The sequence below is a fragment of the Atractosteus spatula genome, chromosome 3 (assembly GCF_055471065.1).
Source record: "Atractosteus spatula isolate fAtrSpa1 chromosome 3, fAtrSpa1.hap1, whole genome shotgun sequence".
In the NCBI taxonomy this organism is placed as follows: Eukaryota; Metazoa; Chordata; class Actinopteri; order Semionotiformes; family Lepisosteidae; genus Atractosteus; species Atractosteus spatula.
Genome location: NC_142708.1, coordinates 18,153,647 through 18,170,570, shown reverse-complemented (window position 1 = coordinate 18,170,570; position 16,924 = coordinate 18,153,647). Strand labels below are relative to the sequence as shown.

The window sequence follows — 16,924 nt, the reverse complement described above, 5'->3', positions numbered from 1 at the left end:
AGGCTCCAGAAATAAGGAGCAGCCTGCATAAAGACGTCGCAGAAGAGGAGAGGTTATGAAGCAAGACCAGTACCCTACCACATGTCCTTATAAGAACAACTGCAGTACTGGCCAATTAAAACTTTGGTCACAGACAGTGGAAAACTTCAGAACTGTAGAGAGGAATGGAGTAAATTTTTAAAAGCCGAAACGCTGATTAGGCCACTCGACCCTGCCTTGCATTGATTGCTAATTTTTTCCTTTTCCTGCCTTCTCCTATCAGTATCTTAAAGAAACAGATCCACAACAGTTGTTATTTTTTTCATGTATTTACTACACAATACCATAAGAAGGTATTGCATGGTATTAAATAATTTGGCTTAATTCCATTTTAGGCCCACATGTTTCCTAATTTTGAGATTAAGCTTTTATGTTTTTGAAACCTTTCCAAGACCTAATAGCCGTGGTTAGTTCAAAACAATCCCTAACAAAAATCTCTCACTTCCTGGGGGATTATCCCACAGTCTAAAGCTCCACTTTAGACAACCCACACAAAATGCGACTTCAGGGTTAGTTCAATTCCACAATACAGCAAGACATTCTAAGTATGATGGGAAAAAAACATAAAACTCAATGTTTGATGTACAAAATCTATATAATGCAAACAATCCTAGAGCAGATTCATACTGGACAAATAACTGTCAAGTCACCATTGCTGTCCATGAAATATTAATGAAAGCTTTTTGTCTGCTATAGGAAGAAATAACATTGACTGTTTAAAAGGAGAGGTAACATGGAATGACACTTCATGGAGCATACATCAGTATGCTAATGGAAGAGTACCGAGTTGGCTTCTGCAATCACAGTAGACAAAACTGTACCTCATCCTGACATTACACGGAACCAAATAGATAATATATATAACAAAAATCCTTTTGATATCACATCTTTGCCTTCTAAGTTCATTCTTGTGTTTAAATTAATTACGAAGCTTATAATGTTAACTGTTCTTGGTCTCGACCACGTTGTACCGTTGAGCGCACAGTATTTGATTTCAAGGAACTAATAGCCTTCCACAGGAAGAAAAAAAAAGGGTGAACCGTAATACACTCTAATGGCTTGGATAGTTTACAGGTGTATACGAACATTTCAAAGAAGCACTTTCTTTTTACGCAGAATTCAACTCCTGCGCGGATAAAAACAGAATGATCAAAAAGACCTTCGTTAGTGGAATCAAAATATTAAAAAAAAAACAAACAAACAATGTATTCATAGTACTTTGCAAATCAAACGCGACGTCCACATCAGTAGGAAGCTTGGGAAGAGTTTTTCCCGGAGTTGCAAAATCAAGACGCCGGACAGGACAGGACAGGACAGGACGCGGTGTGGTAAAGAGTAGGAAACGTACCTGGCCATTCCGAGGCTGGAGAATCCGGCGGGCACCAGCAGCACGTCCAGCCTGGAGAAGGGATGGACGCCCAGGGCAGAGTGCGCTGCAGAAAGGCAAGAAGGCAGCAAGGGGAGCAGCGTTTCCTCAGCCCGCTCCTTCAGACACGCCGGGGCAAAGACCCGGTGAGGGATCACAGCCTGAACCCGCGCCGCCGCCCTCTGGAATCGGCACGGGTAGTCCGCATGGTGGCAGGGAAACTGCAGGGAACTGCAAGATTTAAAGGGGTTTACTGGAAAGCAATAGGCTGAATTGATCAGTAGTGGGGGGAAAAAAATATAAATCGGCTTGTTTTGGAGGAGCTACGGCAAAGAACTTTTGGAACGCACTCTTGACGTGAATGCCGCTGTTTTCTTACTGAGCTTCAGCGCACGAGTGTTTTTGCATTACTCCACAGTCTTGAGCACCTCGGAAAAACACACTTCTGCTGGGCAGCTGTCCATCACTCAAGTGGCCAAGTGAGAACAACGTGTGGAACCTAGTATTCCGTCTTCCCCACAGAACAAAATACAGGTCCTCCATGAAAATTGACCCAAAGTGCAAGACTGAGACAAATCAAATTGTGACCGAACTGTAACCGTTAACGGCGGCACGGTGAAGCAGTGATCAGCATCGGTGCTTCGCAGTGCTGGGGCCCTGGATTCAACTGTTATGTTATCCGACACAGTGGTAGGTTAATGGACGTCTGGGAAAGCTGGACCTGTGTGAATGTGTGTCTGTGTTAACGTCTGTCTGCCCTGTGATGGACTGCCGTCCCGTCCAGGCTGTATCCTGCTTTGCGCCCGTTGCTCGCGGGGATAGGCTCGGGCTCCCCCCACGGCTCTGAACTGATAGAAGTGGTGAGAAAATGGGGGACGCATAGACGTAACCGTTAACAGTCAGCTACAAAGCTCCAATAAATACTGCCTTTTTGTGGGGGAAAGTACAACACACACCGCACCTGCAAGCTGCTGCAGAGACGGGCGCCGCTGGTTTCTCGGTCACTGCGGCCTCTTTTCCTTTCACCTCAACCCACTGACCCACTGCTATCGTGAAAGTGGAGGCTGGCATTGGCATGGTCACAAAACAGAACCAGCACGACCCGGCTGCAGAAAGAAGAAAATCCCGTTTTAGACTGGCAGAAAGAGAGCAGACTGAGATGGAAAGCCTAAGGGTTTCACAGAGGCCTATCGAGGAAGCTGTACTAATTCATGCTGCAACAAAAATGTAGGCCATGTACATGTGCAAAATAAAAAAAAAACAACTACTGTACCTTATCCACAACATTAAGTTAATTCTTCAGAAGGAAGGATCTTACTACGTCCTGGACGAAGGCTGTCAATTCACGATTTTTGGGCCAGATTGAAATGATTCAAATGTTATGTTTTATTAAATTATCCCAGAGCAAGTTAGAGTTTACATCTCAATCACTGAAGTAATTGTTCAGTTGCTTATAAAAAGGCATTTATTTTTATGATGTTGTCACCTTTATTTATGGTTTAATGTTAACTGTGTTTTTTTCAAATTGTCCAAAAGAGGTTTAAGATTTATCTGCTAAAAATGTGTTAAACTTGCAGTTTTACTTGACATACTAAACCAATTTCCACACTATTCGGCCTCAGTCAATTACAGTCATAATTATAACTTCAATTTCAGAATAGAAGACTTGTGAACTAATTTCTTATATTTTTATATGACATTATGTGACATTTTCATTCAAAATGAACAATTGTTCTGTTTATATCAAACTATCCAAAAAGAAAATAAACCCAATAATCCCCTAGTTAAACTGTAGTCATGTGATTCATCATGTCTTCATGTTCCCATTTTATGACCTTAATTGTCCAATCTGTTTAGCAGTGATGGAATCCTATGCTTAAATTTCTCTTGCCATTGTAAAAGAGGCATTTCTGACATTTTCAGTGATGGTGAGTCTGAAGTACGTTATAATGTAAAGCATCTGACTGAAAGGCAAAATAGCTTGCCTTCTGTCAACACTAGACATTTTTGTAATACACCAGATGAATATGAAAAATAAATGCACTAGAGATTAAGATGACAACATTAAATACCAGTGATGAAATAGGTCAAGAAAATGGGGTAGACAAGGCATTAGAAGGCAACAGTGTAAAACTCAGCTGTGATGTACTGTACCATGAGCAATATACTAGGAATCTTGCAGTACATTTTCATTTGTCCTACAGTTCAAAGGAAAAAAGCCTTTTTCTCTACAGAGAATCCATCTTACTGGCCGGCTTTAACTTGGAACAAACTACCACTCAATACAAAGGCTTTGCATCGTATCATACAGTATATTGTGAATTATTAGAAAAAGCACACTGTAATATATTATCTTTGATATCAAACATTGCTAAATTTAGTGATTGTTACAACTAGGGGGCATAACTTTCAATAAGCAGTCAATGTTGTTTACAGTATCTTTAGTGATTAATCAATATCAAATGAAGCTGTTGTTATTGGAAAGAAATGAAATAAATGTATGATTAAACTCTTTATCTTATTTAACATATAATTTGAAGGCTAGCATTGTGGCGCAATGGTTAGCATTGTTGCCTCAGAGCACTAAGGCCCTGAAGTTCAACATCTGGGGTGTTATCTGTGTTGAGTTTCTTTTCTTCTCTTTCCAGCATGGAATAAACCTTTACTTGCTCCACAGCTTATATAGGTTTACTAGGTCAGTTCAGTGAGATATTTATAAACATTAAAACAAAATAAAATATAGGAATCTAATTAACTCAAAGCAGCAGAACATTTGGTTTATTTCATAAATGTTTCAAATAGAACCTTGAATACCAGTTAAAAAGGTGATCAAATAAAGTGCCTTTATTTGAATATTCAAAGAGCTTACGGATACTTTCACATTAACTGCTATACAATAACAAACCAATGAAAAATACATGAAAAGTCCTGACGTATCCCTGAAGCCATTTATTATTAGTAAGATAACTAAATGAAAACTTGCTACTGTATAAATGAAGGCACTGCACCTTTTCCGTCCGTGGCAGGTTGGGCCTCTTCCTCCCCACTCAACAGAACGACACACTCTGGCGGGGCCTCGATGGTGGCCTGCCATGTTGACATGGCAACTGGGGGCTCCTGGCACGGAAAGAGGGCTCTGTTGTTAATGGGAGACCCCATCGTATAAACACAGGGTCTGGAAAATCAACACAACAAAAAAACACTGGGTTAACAACCTTGTTTCTAAGGTATCGTCTTTGTACGCATTTCAAGTGAGCATTCAATTCATTAACAGTTTCTTGTTAATGTGCAGCCGACATGCTAAAAGAGTCCTTCTCCAGAAAGTCAAAATTCGCTTCAAATTTAAATAATAGGGGAAGGTTCATGCCTTCCCCTAGTACTCACTGATCAAGTAATTTATTTCTAAATTCAATTACAGACTTCTGTTTTCTACAATTTTTCTGGAATTCATCTGTTAAGATTTCCATCTCTCTAGACCCACTCTCTCACCTCCCTATCAAGTTTCATTTGCCTTCTTTGTTCTCCTTACCCTCATGTATTCCGAGTCTCTCTCACTCACTCCAAAAGAAGGCTCCATAACCTGGCCACTGCATCTTTTACCTTCTTCCGTTTCAGGGTAAAATCTTTGATGTACAGTAGTTATAGACAATGCAGCTGGCAAGACCACCCCCCGCCCCCCACAACTAAGAGTGGACCCATTTTTAACTCATGGTGCAACACATTTCAAGTTAAACATAGTGTACACTTATTTTCCCAAGGCATAGTATTATCTATTATAATGATCATGATTCTCTTGAATTTTAAGCACTTCAATTTGAGTATTGAATGTCTCCCTCCTTTCCCAGTAGTAGGTCTCCCATCCAGGTACTGAACAAGCTCACACCTGCTGAGCTTCAGGGGGTTCTCAGTGGTGAGCTGCAGGGTGATATGGCTGCTAGGTAAGTCTTTGCACTGGGGCCTATGATGGCTGCTATTTGTTTCAGTTGCACCTACTATGAATACAAAGAGTATATACGCATTATTAATTGTTTTCCATTGCAGTTACGACCGATGCTTTAACCTGTAACAAACTGTTAGCTAGTGTTGCGTTTAGCCTTAACAAAAGGTCCAAGGTCATGGGTGAGGTCTTTTTAAGGACACAGGATGCGTGGGTTACCACACCTTATCCTCTGCTTTTCACTTTGAGGAGAGATCAGAGATCAGGAACAAGGGCACTTTTTGACAGGGTTTTACAATTTCCTACATGTTTACAGTAACAGAGCCACACCGGTATTATATGTGTATAGAACTGTTTAGTTCGCAAAAAAAGAGAAAATTGTCATGTTGTGGAAGTTTGTGTGTTTTCTTTTATTTGTATGAGAGAGAGGTTAAAGAGAAAAAAGTTTTGGTTTTCTTATTGGAGAACCCTGCATACAGTACTTACTGTTTAAAGGGGAACTGCAGTCCCAATTTCTCAGACCTGTTATTAAATCTCAGTAACAAAATAAATTAATTTACGCTATCACAAACATTTACAACTTCCTTATTAATCCCAAAATCATGAACTCGTAAGAATACGATAGTCATTTCCCAAAGTGCACCCTCAAAGAGTTACTGTATACTCTCCTTTCACTGCAACGTATGGAAAGGTCAAAGGTTACATACATAGTTAACTATATAGCATAACAATTATTACCATCAATGCAATATATCAGGAGTTATGCCGCCATTTGACCATAAAGATAATCTGAAGATCACAATCAAGGTTATTTTTTTGGAAAGAGCACATATAAAGCAATATCAAGAGACAGTTTGCACGTGACCTTTTGGAGCAATGAAAGGACATGGAATAGGTCCCTATCTGCACTCTATAAGGAGTAATAGGAATTTTCATATCATATTTCTAAAACATCAGAAGTCTTTGTTATTTCTTTTGGCCAGACACATTAAGGGTTCCTGTTTGTGTTCCACAGTAACCATGACAAAGAAAGAACAAATTTCTAACAGTGGACGGATGGAGATAACTAAAAGTACATTCCAGAGGTCCAGTTCTTATGAGCCAGATTTTCCATATAGCCTAAACTGATCTGGAATACTGCTTTACGTGTTTTTTGTTTCCACAATATTTTACATCCACTGTAAACTTAATTCAACATAAAATATCTGTATTAATTTTTAAACCCTGAAATGACAAAGTTTTTAGCTATAAACCCTTAATTTTAAAGCTAAAAACACAATGTTTCACAATTTATGCATATTTTCACCACTAAATGTTATCAGTTTTATGGGGTCCTAGTAATACTGTATATAAGGGAGTCTGAACAGGTTTGGAGCTTTTTTCACTTGGTTCATAAACAGTTATCCAAGTCATCCAACATCCGATGTGTCTCTGTGAAAAAGTTAACACCCCCTTAGATTCAATAACTGCTTGCACTCCCTTTATGCCAACTTTAACTGCAACCAAGCACAAATAAAGCATACTGATTTGGCAAATATTACAAATACAATGTGATCGAAGGGCTTAAAGTCACAAGACACTGCACCAGCTTTACAGAATTTTTAATTTAAAGGATAACCCCCATCCCACAAAACCCCAAGAGTTTCCTACATGTTTAGACTGCTCTTATTGGAGAACCCTGCATACAGTTCTTACCGTTTAAAGGGGAACTGCAGTCCCAATTTTTCAGATCTGTAATTAAATCTGTTACAAAATAAATTGACACGTTCACAAAATTTTATAATTTCCTTATTAAGCTCAAAATCACGAACTCATGAATACGACATGGTCCCCATGTTGTCACAAACTGCTGGTTTCGCCACAGGCGAGAACGAGAGTTTTCGAGAATTGCGACATGATGTGGCCCTTCCTGCTCACTAGTCACCGTGATGACTATTGTACTGCAATGAACGAGTGATTAAGTACAGATTGTGCAGCAGACATTTTACCGCAGAAAAGTTCCAAAGTGATCTGCATGCACAGTAAACAAGTAGCATTTGTCGGCAAAACCATCTCGAAGTCTAGCTCAATACTTCTATTGGATCAACAGAGATGTATTCACAAGCCTGCTTGTTTACAATGTAATAGGGCCCCTTCACCTCACTGGAAGTTTTGTTGCCTCGTTCTGAAGACTCGGAACGCAGACAGCAATATGGCGCAGCGCATACCTGGAAATTTAGTTTAATTTGCAATGTAATTTGGAGGTTTTACGCATTACGGTGTACATTTTATGTTCAGAGTGGTTTGAAACGCACTCATCAATGCCGATTCTTTCTAACCCCGAAATATAAAAATAGCGTTGCAGTTCCTCTTTAAGCCCTGAGAGGTTGTCTAACGGAGTGCTGCCAAAGACACCCACCTGTTACTTTGGTCTGTGGTCCACCTCACTGAGCTGCCCTCGGGCCTGGTTTCGTACCAGATCCTCAAGACATGAGGGAAGTCATGCGGAGACTTAATTCCTTTCTTCGAGATTTGTAGGCTCCATGGATCCGTTTTGAAAATTAGATCCCCGCAGCCCGGAGCTCGGCTGCACTGTAAGTACAAGTCATGCTGCTTCTCCCAGGACTCTGCCGGGAGGGTGACAAGTTGGCGCACACCACAACTCGAGGGGCAGCCCGCCACTCTGTTGGAATAGCCAGCTGTCTCACACCCTTTCCCCAGCTCCTCGATACCTCGCAAAGAGGCCACGTCGACCTCTTCGACCTTTAACACCGACAGATCACAGCAGTCCAACACCAGAATGAAATCCGCGCTCTCACGGTCCCCCGAGTCACTGGGGTCCTGCTTTGAACTGGAAATCTCACACGGCGGTTGCAAATCACCATGGCAACCAGGCTCATCAGAGGCCTCCCTCCTGACACCTCCACACACACCTGCATCATTAGTGTCAGATGGAGCTGAATAAGCACTCCCACCGTTCAAAGGGAAATGTGACATCTCAGGTGTTTCCACTTTGAATGGCGAAAGCCTTTGGGGATGGGGCTCTGTTGCCACAGTGTTACATAATTTATGACCATCTTTCCCAGTTTCAAAGAAAAGGACAATGTTGCCACTGATGACCTTTCTTTCAAAGTGCACAGCCAAATCTAGCACATAGTGCCTCACTAGCATGTGACTGGTGTTGGCTCTGAGAGGCAAGTCATCCTTACTGGGATCCAGGTTCAGCTCCATTTAACACAGTGCTTTAGATGTTGAGTGTCGAGGGAGACCTGTAAAATACAGTACATCTTTATCATAAACTATTTTCCCTGTAAGTGCATATATATTCAATTATCCCTAGTGGTTTTGTTGACACAATACATTTGCCAGACATAACAGCCACTGACTGATGTGAGTTATTTCCTCATAGTAATATGATTTACTCAGTTGCTAAGTCAATATTTCTAAATTCCTGTTGTTGTACTTTTTTTGAAAACATAAATAGCATCAGAATTTGTTCATTTACTGGTAAATATTTCACTGATATATTTAATAACATTTATCAACACATCACAAGCACATAAGAAACATTACAAACAAAGTAACAAATAACACTAAACGTGCTATTTGGAATTGTGTAGTAATAAAATTGCATTTTTTTTAAATCAATGATACTGGTGCCTTCACTAAACTAACTCGAGTAAGACAAGATTTTTATGACAAGTTGCAGAGGGGTTATTTCTGTTATGTACTTCTAGCAATTGTAAAAGTATTACGTTTTTATTATTTTTATGATCAATATGATCATTTTAAAAAAAAAGATCCTTTCGAAAACGGAGTCTTATTCAAAACTAGACATCAATTTGGAAAACCGTGTGAGAGTGACTGCAGGATTTCAAAGGGAAGGTTTTGGAGCTGCGCTTTGCCTGAATAGCGATGTTGGCAGCGCAGCTAGAGCCCTTAACGCCTGAAACCCTTTGAGGATCCAGAAACAGACTACAACCGAATGGCATCAATGAGCGCTGACAGAAGAAGGAAATACACCTGAGAACGAAATCCATCCATCCCGTGTCTTAGGCGTATATTCGCTTTAATCACGGACTCTTTTTAATACTAGCAATGAAAATGGAAATCCCTCGTGCTTAAATCTTTTAACCAGGTACAGCGATTGCTTCTTTGTATCCAAGAAAAGACACTGCCTGTGTTATACCCAAGGGCAGAACTTTTTCTTCATTTTCTAACAGCCTTAAATCTGAAGGCAACTGACATTTTCAAATTTTAAAGGCGAACAGCTGCACGCCAAAATGAAAAATACCTTAGGGTACATGTGAACTATTAATTTCAATCAGGAAAACTTATCTCGACTGCTCAGTTATTTCACATAAAAAATAACGTGTCATTACTTAACATTTTTTTTAAAACTGGTTTTGGCTGGTATTGGAGTTCCTCAAGTAAGTTAACTCTTAATAAGCGATTACTGTGGATTTGGAAAAGTACAAAAACATATTGTAACGCATACGGCCGACAATGCAGGTTGTGCGAGCGCTACAATATACAAGATCCACAGAACCTTTTCTAAAGAAACGTAGTCTAAATTTCGTAAATGACATATCAACATGGATTTATTTTGTATATTCTCCTACAGAAAATACAAATTTTATTTCAAATTATTTCACTATAACTTTCAATCAGGGAGAAGTTTAGGCAACATCTAAAACAGGTTTCGAATAAAAAAAACAACAATAAAGTGAGATAAAACTCTTGTATTCCAATATTATTTTTTCTTTGAATCAATTTCTATAAAAAAGACTTCTTTTTTTCATGTGCGTTCTTTTTAAATGTACGATTTAAGGCAGGCGTTAAACTGAAATTACTAATTAGCATAAGTATTTGCTGTTATCATGCACAGATAGGCATTAAATTATATTTTTTCGGATAAAATATGCATTAACGGGAATCATTTTTCAAATACAAAATTGCATCTTTTACCAATTTACATTAAAATATACACATGCAATTGTCGTCTCTAAGAAATCAAATCCAATATGTTCCTCTGACTAATTTTTGAGACTGCACAAAAAAACAAAAACATTAAACACAAATGAGTTTCTCGTGAGAACCGCTCAACGAACCCAAACAAACCTGTAAGTGTAATGAATTCCTCATTATACCAGCCTTGGCGCATACTGGTGTCGTCATCAATCTGAACCAGGAAGTTAATTGATGAGGTTTCGAACTGAAATGAAGTCTTTTTACATGTTTTGTATTTTGTTATTGATGTCATGAAGTGTATCAGAGACATTTTAATAGATTTATCCGACATGATAAAAAGTAAATAAAAACTCCACTGCGTAAACTAGTCTTTTCACGTACAGTATATTACAGTTAACATCTACAGTATCTGTGCTGCACGCTACTTAGGAAAATACGGTTGCAGGTTTCATTGACCATTCTATTTATCACTAATATCTAGTAAACGAATGATCCCCTACCTAATTGCGATTCTACGATACCACTATTTAACGAACTAACTTAATAAAAAAATAAAAATTAAAATTATGTTTGTCAGACATCCTTAAATACGTTAGTATACTGTTAATTTCGTGTTTTAAATTGTTCCTAAAACAAGCCGCAAGAAGGCAGTCGTGGTGGAAAAAAAACTATTGGTTGATGAATGACTGCCTTGCTTTCAGGTAGGGGAATTGAATAACGATGACCGAGGTCATCTGAAGGACTGGAACATGAATCGGCACTAATTAAAATGGCTACAGGAGAATTATTTCCAAGTAGTAACGTTTTTTCAAACTTTGTCATAAAAATGCAGTTATTATTTAAAACTATCAATTTCACTCTTGCATTGAATAGCTGTGATAACATGGCAAATAATAGACTAATATACAAAATTATCCTGACCCCCAGGCTCTTTTGAACTCTCTCCAGGTAATCAGGCTGGCACGATGGACTCAGAATCCAGCCACTTTGAGATACAACAATTTTTCGCATTTTCTTTAAATAGAACTGGGCAATATTGAGGTGGTTACTTAATTTCCACGAAGGAATGTTAAAATAAACTATTGCTGAAATTATATTGTGCGTACTGATATTCCGCATTTTCATTAATTCTTCTTTGCTGTAGACTAGAAGCGATAGTGACCTGCTTTACGCAGGTCTACTCAGTGGTAGAGTCATTATAATAGATAAAATTATGCTTTGGAAAAATAGATTTATACCTGGGTGAGAGACCTCCTGGGAAAAGCTAAGGCTGCTGTTGGAAGAGGTGTTAGTGGGGTCAGCAGGGGGCACTCACCCTGCGGTCTGTGTGGGTCCTAATGCCCCAGTATAGTGACAGGGACACTATACTGTAAAAAGGCACTGTCTTCAGATGAGACGTAAAAACAGAGTTTCTGACTCTTTGTGGTCATTAAAAATCCCAGGGTGTTTCTCGAAAAGAGTAGGGTGTTACCCCGGCATCCTGACTAAATTTCCCATTGGCCCTTACCAATCATGGCCTCCTAATAATCCCCATCTATGAATTGGCTTCATTACTCTGTTCTCCTCCATCTCCTCCATCCAGGTGGGGGCTGCATATTGGTGGTGGTGGAGAGGAGTCCCCATTACCTGTAAAGCGCTTTGAGTGGAGTGTCCAGGAAAGTGTAAGGAATTATTATTATTAGATGCAGAGAAAGTCAAGGTGGAGAAGGAAGTGGGATTGTCCAGCACTAAGACAGTGTTGGACAATATGTGTTCAATATGTTTAATACTGTGAACGCTTCAATATGTGTAAATCAAGTTGGTGTGCTATTCCAAGAATTGAACACGTTGCAATATTCATATACAATAATGTTCTGAGTTGTTTGTCAGGTAATCTAAGCAGCAGTAAATTATATTGTATGCACTGTATGTAGAATTGGTAGAATCGTCATCCATGTTGCTAAATATCATAATTGCTTTTGTGCCTCCTCCTGTCCTGCGTGAGAGTATGAAGTATTGTAAGCAAAAAAATTCAGTTTTTCTATTGTCCTCATATGCCAAAACTGGAACTAAAGAGATGAAAAAGTTCTTGACTGGGTTAACACAGGAGTTTATTTACACACTGCCCTGTCCAGAAAGTAACAACAGCAATAACAAGTATATAGATCAACACGAGTCATGTTACCCAACATTTGTATTGTAAATTGTGTAATAGTGCTGTATTCTAACAGGAATTTATGATGAGACAATGTTACATTAAAAATAAAGACAGGCTCCATTTTTGTACCAATATTTATTAAGTGTATTCAACTCTTACTTACAGTTGTGAAATGTGTTTATGTTTTTGAAGTTACTTCTCAACACAACACTCAATAGGTCCCATGTAAAAAAACAACAACAGAAAACTCACTAAAACAGATTCCGGTGCTTCCAGGTACTTACAAAAAACCTCAGATATGGAATTACTAAAAGCAGCATGTTGTGTAATGTAACAGATTGTTTAACAACATGAAATGTCCTTGTTGAGCTTTTGAGTCAAAATAAATAGAAAACTTAATGACTTGATTCTAAATCATGTAACTAATTTTCCCCAATAGGGTGTTGTATTTGAAGAATGTATTCTGCTGTAAACTGAACAACAAATACCACATCCATTTTGCTTGAAATGTGAATTACACATTGATTCTGAAAACTTATAAGCCATTCCAGAAATGGAATGCATGCTCCAAATATGCTTGAGAAACTCCAGCACACTTTTATCAACTGGTATCCCTGCTTTTGACAACTGGCCAGCTGTTTTATTCCTTTCATAAAGCCTGACTAATGATCCATATAAACATTCATATGAACAACATTCAGCTAAAACTGAACACTATCTTGAAAGCCTGTTTTGTCCAGACTTACATTTGACAGGTTAGAAGTGAGATTAATTATTTCTGCCCTTTAGACCCTTGTGGTTACTATTATTTAACTGATCAAAGGATCTCAAACAGAAATATAATTAATATACAACTTTTTCATATTTTTTGTCTTTGACCATTTATGGTAGATTGGATATCATTTACTCTCCTTGTTTGTAGAAAGAGCTCATTCTCCCATTTTGAAAACCTGTAATATTTAGGCACCTTGATTTTACGTATGTCTGGAACATGGAGAAGTCCATGGTTACTTCTGGATAAGTCTGGCTGTGCCATTTTTCTTTTTTGTCCGTGCATTTTATCTGAATAGTCAATACGTGCATGCTTCTTTCAAAATAAATACTTTTCAGTTACAAATTTGTACATCTAACCATATGTAAAATAAATGGCCTTAGTACCTTGTTTATTGGAAACTATTTTTCATATACAACAGCCACCAGGTTGAGGTAGCCTCTGCTAATTCTCTATCATCAAAAATTAAGACCCTTCAGTATATTACACTGGAGAGAATTTCTAAAGATGCATATTATGTAGATTTTATATCATTAAACCTCTTCTACCTGTCATGTTAAATAATTTCCGTTTGATAAAATGAGAGCATATTTACATGCAACAAAAGGAAATACAGTACATACAGTGCTGTTATTACTCAGTGCTCTTTTTCAGTCACTGGACCTGCAGAGACATTTCATATAAACACTTTAATCTTATAAGTGAAACCAGGTTTTAAAAGGAAAAACACTATAGAGTTTTGAAACATGGTAATTAAAGGCCAGGGAGCTATTGTGTAAACCGCACTTAACCTTTATCAAAAGCTGCTTCACACCAAGACTGTTCTGGTGCAATTCATAGGCAATTCATTTAAGCTACTAGGTTTTCTATTAAATTAAAGTGTACGGCAAAAGCTTGTAATAGGCTTAACGTTTCATCAAAATTAATCCCAATGTCCAACTTCTAACGCTGCTTGCGTGCAGTCTCTCCTCAGCAATTTTCAACAAATAAGGGATCAAATTATTCTTCTGTCCCACCATGTCTTTCAATTAAGAATGGTCTTCTCGGTGCACACTTGAGAAACAGCTCATCCTCTCATGAATTTTCATCAGCGGTTCTTCGAAAACTGTGTCTTTTAAAAGATTCCCTTTATAAAAAAGACCAAAAGACAGAGGAAAGGTGAAATTTAAATACAGTATTATATTTGTCTTGAGTATGAGATTCCCTGATCTGTCTGTCTTTTTAAAAAGCAGAGAGAATTAGCTCAATTGAAAATCAGGAATGCAGCAGATTCACTATGTCACTTTTTTAGACAAATGTACTGTACTTATAGAACAAGCATTTCTTAAAAACAGGCACCATAGGCTGCGCCTGGCAGTTTATTCCCTTCTTCCACATACGGCTGAAATATGCAGTCTATTTGTGGTGGACCTGGAGGGCACTTTGACTGCAGCTACACAATCGTAGCAGTTCCTTACTCCACGTACTCTACGCAAAGGGAGAAATGTAACTTTTAGTGTTACATCATCATCTTTGCATAATAAACCCATTCTTCGATTTGTTTTTCTAAGCCATGTCTTGAGATCACAGAGCTCTGTTGGGGGAATAGATACATTTTCAGCACAGCAAGAGAATGCATATAATGAGAATCAAAAGAAACGTGTTACTTCTGATTACCACTCCCAAAGAAAGTAACGCATCTTTTTCTAGCAGGTGCACTTGCACTGGCACTTGACATTTTGACAGGTAGACTCATTATGACGAGTAGCATTTGTCATCCACAGGAGGTCTGCTGTGAAAGTTACAAGCTAGTAGCATGTGACCACAGCTGGAAGCAATACAAGTTGTAAACCTATGACTCGTGCTTTGCACCATGTTGTAAATGCTGTCTTGTGGGAATCTGTCCCATTCCTTTCATAGAGCCTGGACAAGCATGAGCCTGTTCACTAGCAGCGTCCTCCACTGTGACCTAACTGTCACACTCCCATCTCTCAGAAAAGTCATTATTACACAAGCAGCATGAGACGGCACGTTGTGCTGCTGAAATACTTGCCCATCGTGAACCCACAGGAGGAGCAGCGAGCAAGGGCCCATGATTTGATTAATGTACTGTAGCGCCCTGCAGTCAGTTTGCCATGCTGGAATGCTATTTGCTTAATTAACGCGTGAGTCACACCTGTGTGGAAGAACTTGCTTTCAATATCCAGCATTTACCCAGGTGTTCCCATTTTTCTCTCCACTACCTACAGAATATCATGAATTAATTGATCATGAATTATTCATTGATCATTCTATGATGCTAATAATATTTAATCAATATCTAAAATCTGTAGACTTTATTTCTAAAAACCTGCCTTCATAAAATTTTTCTTCAAAAAGTTTCTTTTGAGGCTCCATATACTGTACATTTCTAAGTATCTAAGTTAAAAAAGTACATTTCAAAACTAAGAGAACGTGATGGAGGATTCACAACTATCAGAAGTTAATAAAACATAAACCCTTCCCAGGCCTTTTAATTCCTCTACACCCTAGAAAAACAACAGAAACAAGGCATTAGACTAAAAGTTGTTGGTGATTTCATACACACATTATTTTATTTTTCCTATTAAATGTGTGTTTTGTAAGCTGCCTGCTAACTTACCACATATTACAACATTTGTCATATTTGTAATAAAAATTAATTCTTAACCAATTCAAATCCATCCTTCAGATTATACCACTGGGCCATGAGCTGTAAATCCTCCATCACATTCTCTTAGTTTTGAAATGTACTTTTTTAAATACCAGTGATTATAATCTATTTATAAGCATTGAAGTCAGAACCCACAATTAGTTTCTACTTTTGGAATTATTTATAGTGGCCCATTATTTTTCAATAGTTTCCCAGTTTCTATTTGCTAAAATGTGTCTTTAAGTCTCGGCTCAAAGCAAAGTGCCATGCTCCCTTGGCTGGTCATTTGACCAAAGCCCAAACTCAAGGCTTCTGCGAATGGGTCAGTATTATAACTCTCCCATGTGCATAATGGAAATCCACTGCACAGCATATCACAGGGGGATGTCAGCTTTCGTATTGCTAGTTTCAATAACATTTTGAAGTAATTACTCAGTTAGCTTTTGTAATGATAATGTTTTCATAATGCACTTGTATAATAGACCTGCTTTTTACAGGACATAATCTGTGTTTTCACAAATGCTTGTACAAACCAAAAGTTTTTATTGTATTCATTAATATTTAAGCTTCAAGGTGGTACAGATAAAAAAAAGGATTTACAGTATGTGGATTACCTGTTTTCAATTCGAGGCTTAATTAGAGGTTTATAAAGTTCTGGGATCTTTCTCTCAATCATTGGCCTCAGGTTTTCTTTAAGTTTATTGTAGTTCTTCCGGAGTTCTTGTTGATATTCCTTCTGATCAGATGTAATAAGATGTCTGTTCTTTTCCACAGCCTCTCCACACCTGCAGGAAATGTATCAGTACAGGAAGGGACAGTTGACATTAGTTAATACATAGAATCATTTTAATTCCTGTTCAGATATCATTATATTTCACACATACTGTAACTATGACCCATAAGTAAAGAATTAATAAACGAGAGTTAAGTACAGTATGATTCATTACCAGAAAATATGTAAACCTGACAAATTTAGTTTTGTACACTTTTCAGTGGTTGTGCATTGACATTTATATGCATTATGGAAAAACTTTCAGCACTAGTATTTAGCTAACATTGAAGAGATTAGTCAA

General features: G+C 38.1%; 2 protein-coding genes across 3 annotated transcripts in view; both read right to left on the bottom strand.

Annotated features, from left to right (window-relative positions):
* The window catches only part of aopep (aminopeptidase O (putative)), a 137,121-nt gene extending 126,669 nt beyond the window's left edge, over nt 1-10,452 (bottom strand). The window contains exons 1-4 of one of the 2 annotated variants that reach the window (XM_088910658.1): nt 7,741-10,452; nt 4,414-4,580; nt 2,367-2,511; nt 1,388-1,636 (exon numbers count right to left, since the gene is read on the bottom strand). In XM_088910658.1, the coding sequence (XP_088766784.1) occupies nt 1,388-1,636; nt 2,367-2,511; nt 4,414-4,580; nt 7,741-8,552 (1,373 nt within the window). In that variant the 5' untranslated portion in view covers nt 8,553-10,452. The remainder of the gene's footprint in view (nt 1-1,387; nt 1,637-2,366; nt 2,512-4,413; nt 4,581-7,740) is intronic. The other variant, XM_088910657.1, reaches the window with a different exon arrangement.
* A 2,097-nt stretch (nt 10,453-12,549) lies between these two features.
* Nucleotides 12,550-16,924, bottom strand: part of dock8 (dedicator of cytokinesis 8) — an 85,457-nt gene continuing 81,082 nt past the window's right edge. The window contains exons 47-48 of the mRNA XM_088910667.1: nt 16,466-16,636; nt 12,550-14,327 (exon numbers count right to left, since the gene is read on the bottom strand). Of these exons, the coding sequence (XP_088766793.1) occupies nt 14,276-14,327; nt 16,466-16,636 (223 nt within the window). The 3' untranslated portion in view covers nt 12,550-14,275. The remainder of the gene's footprint in view (nt 14,328-16,465; nt 16,637-16,924) is intronic.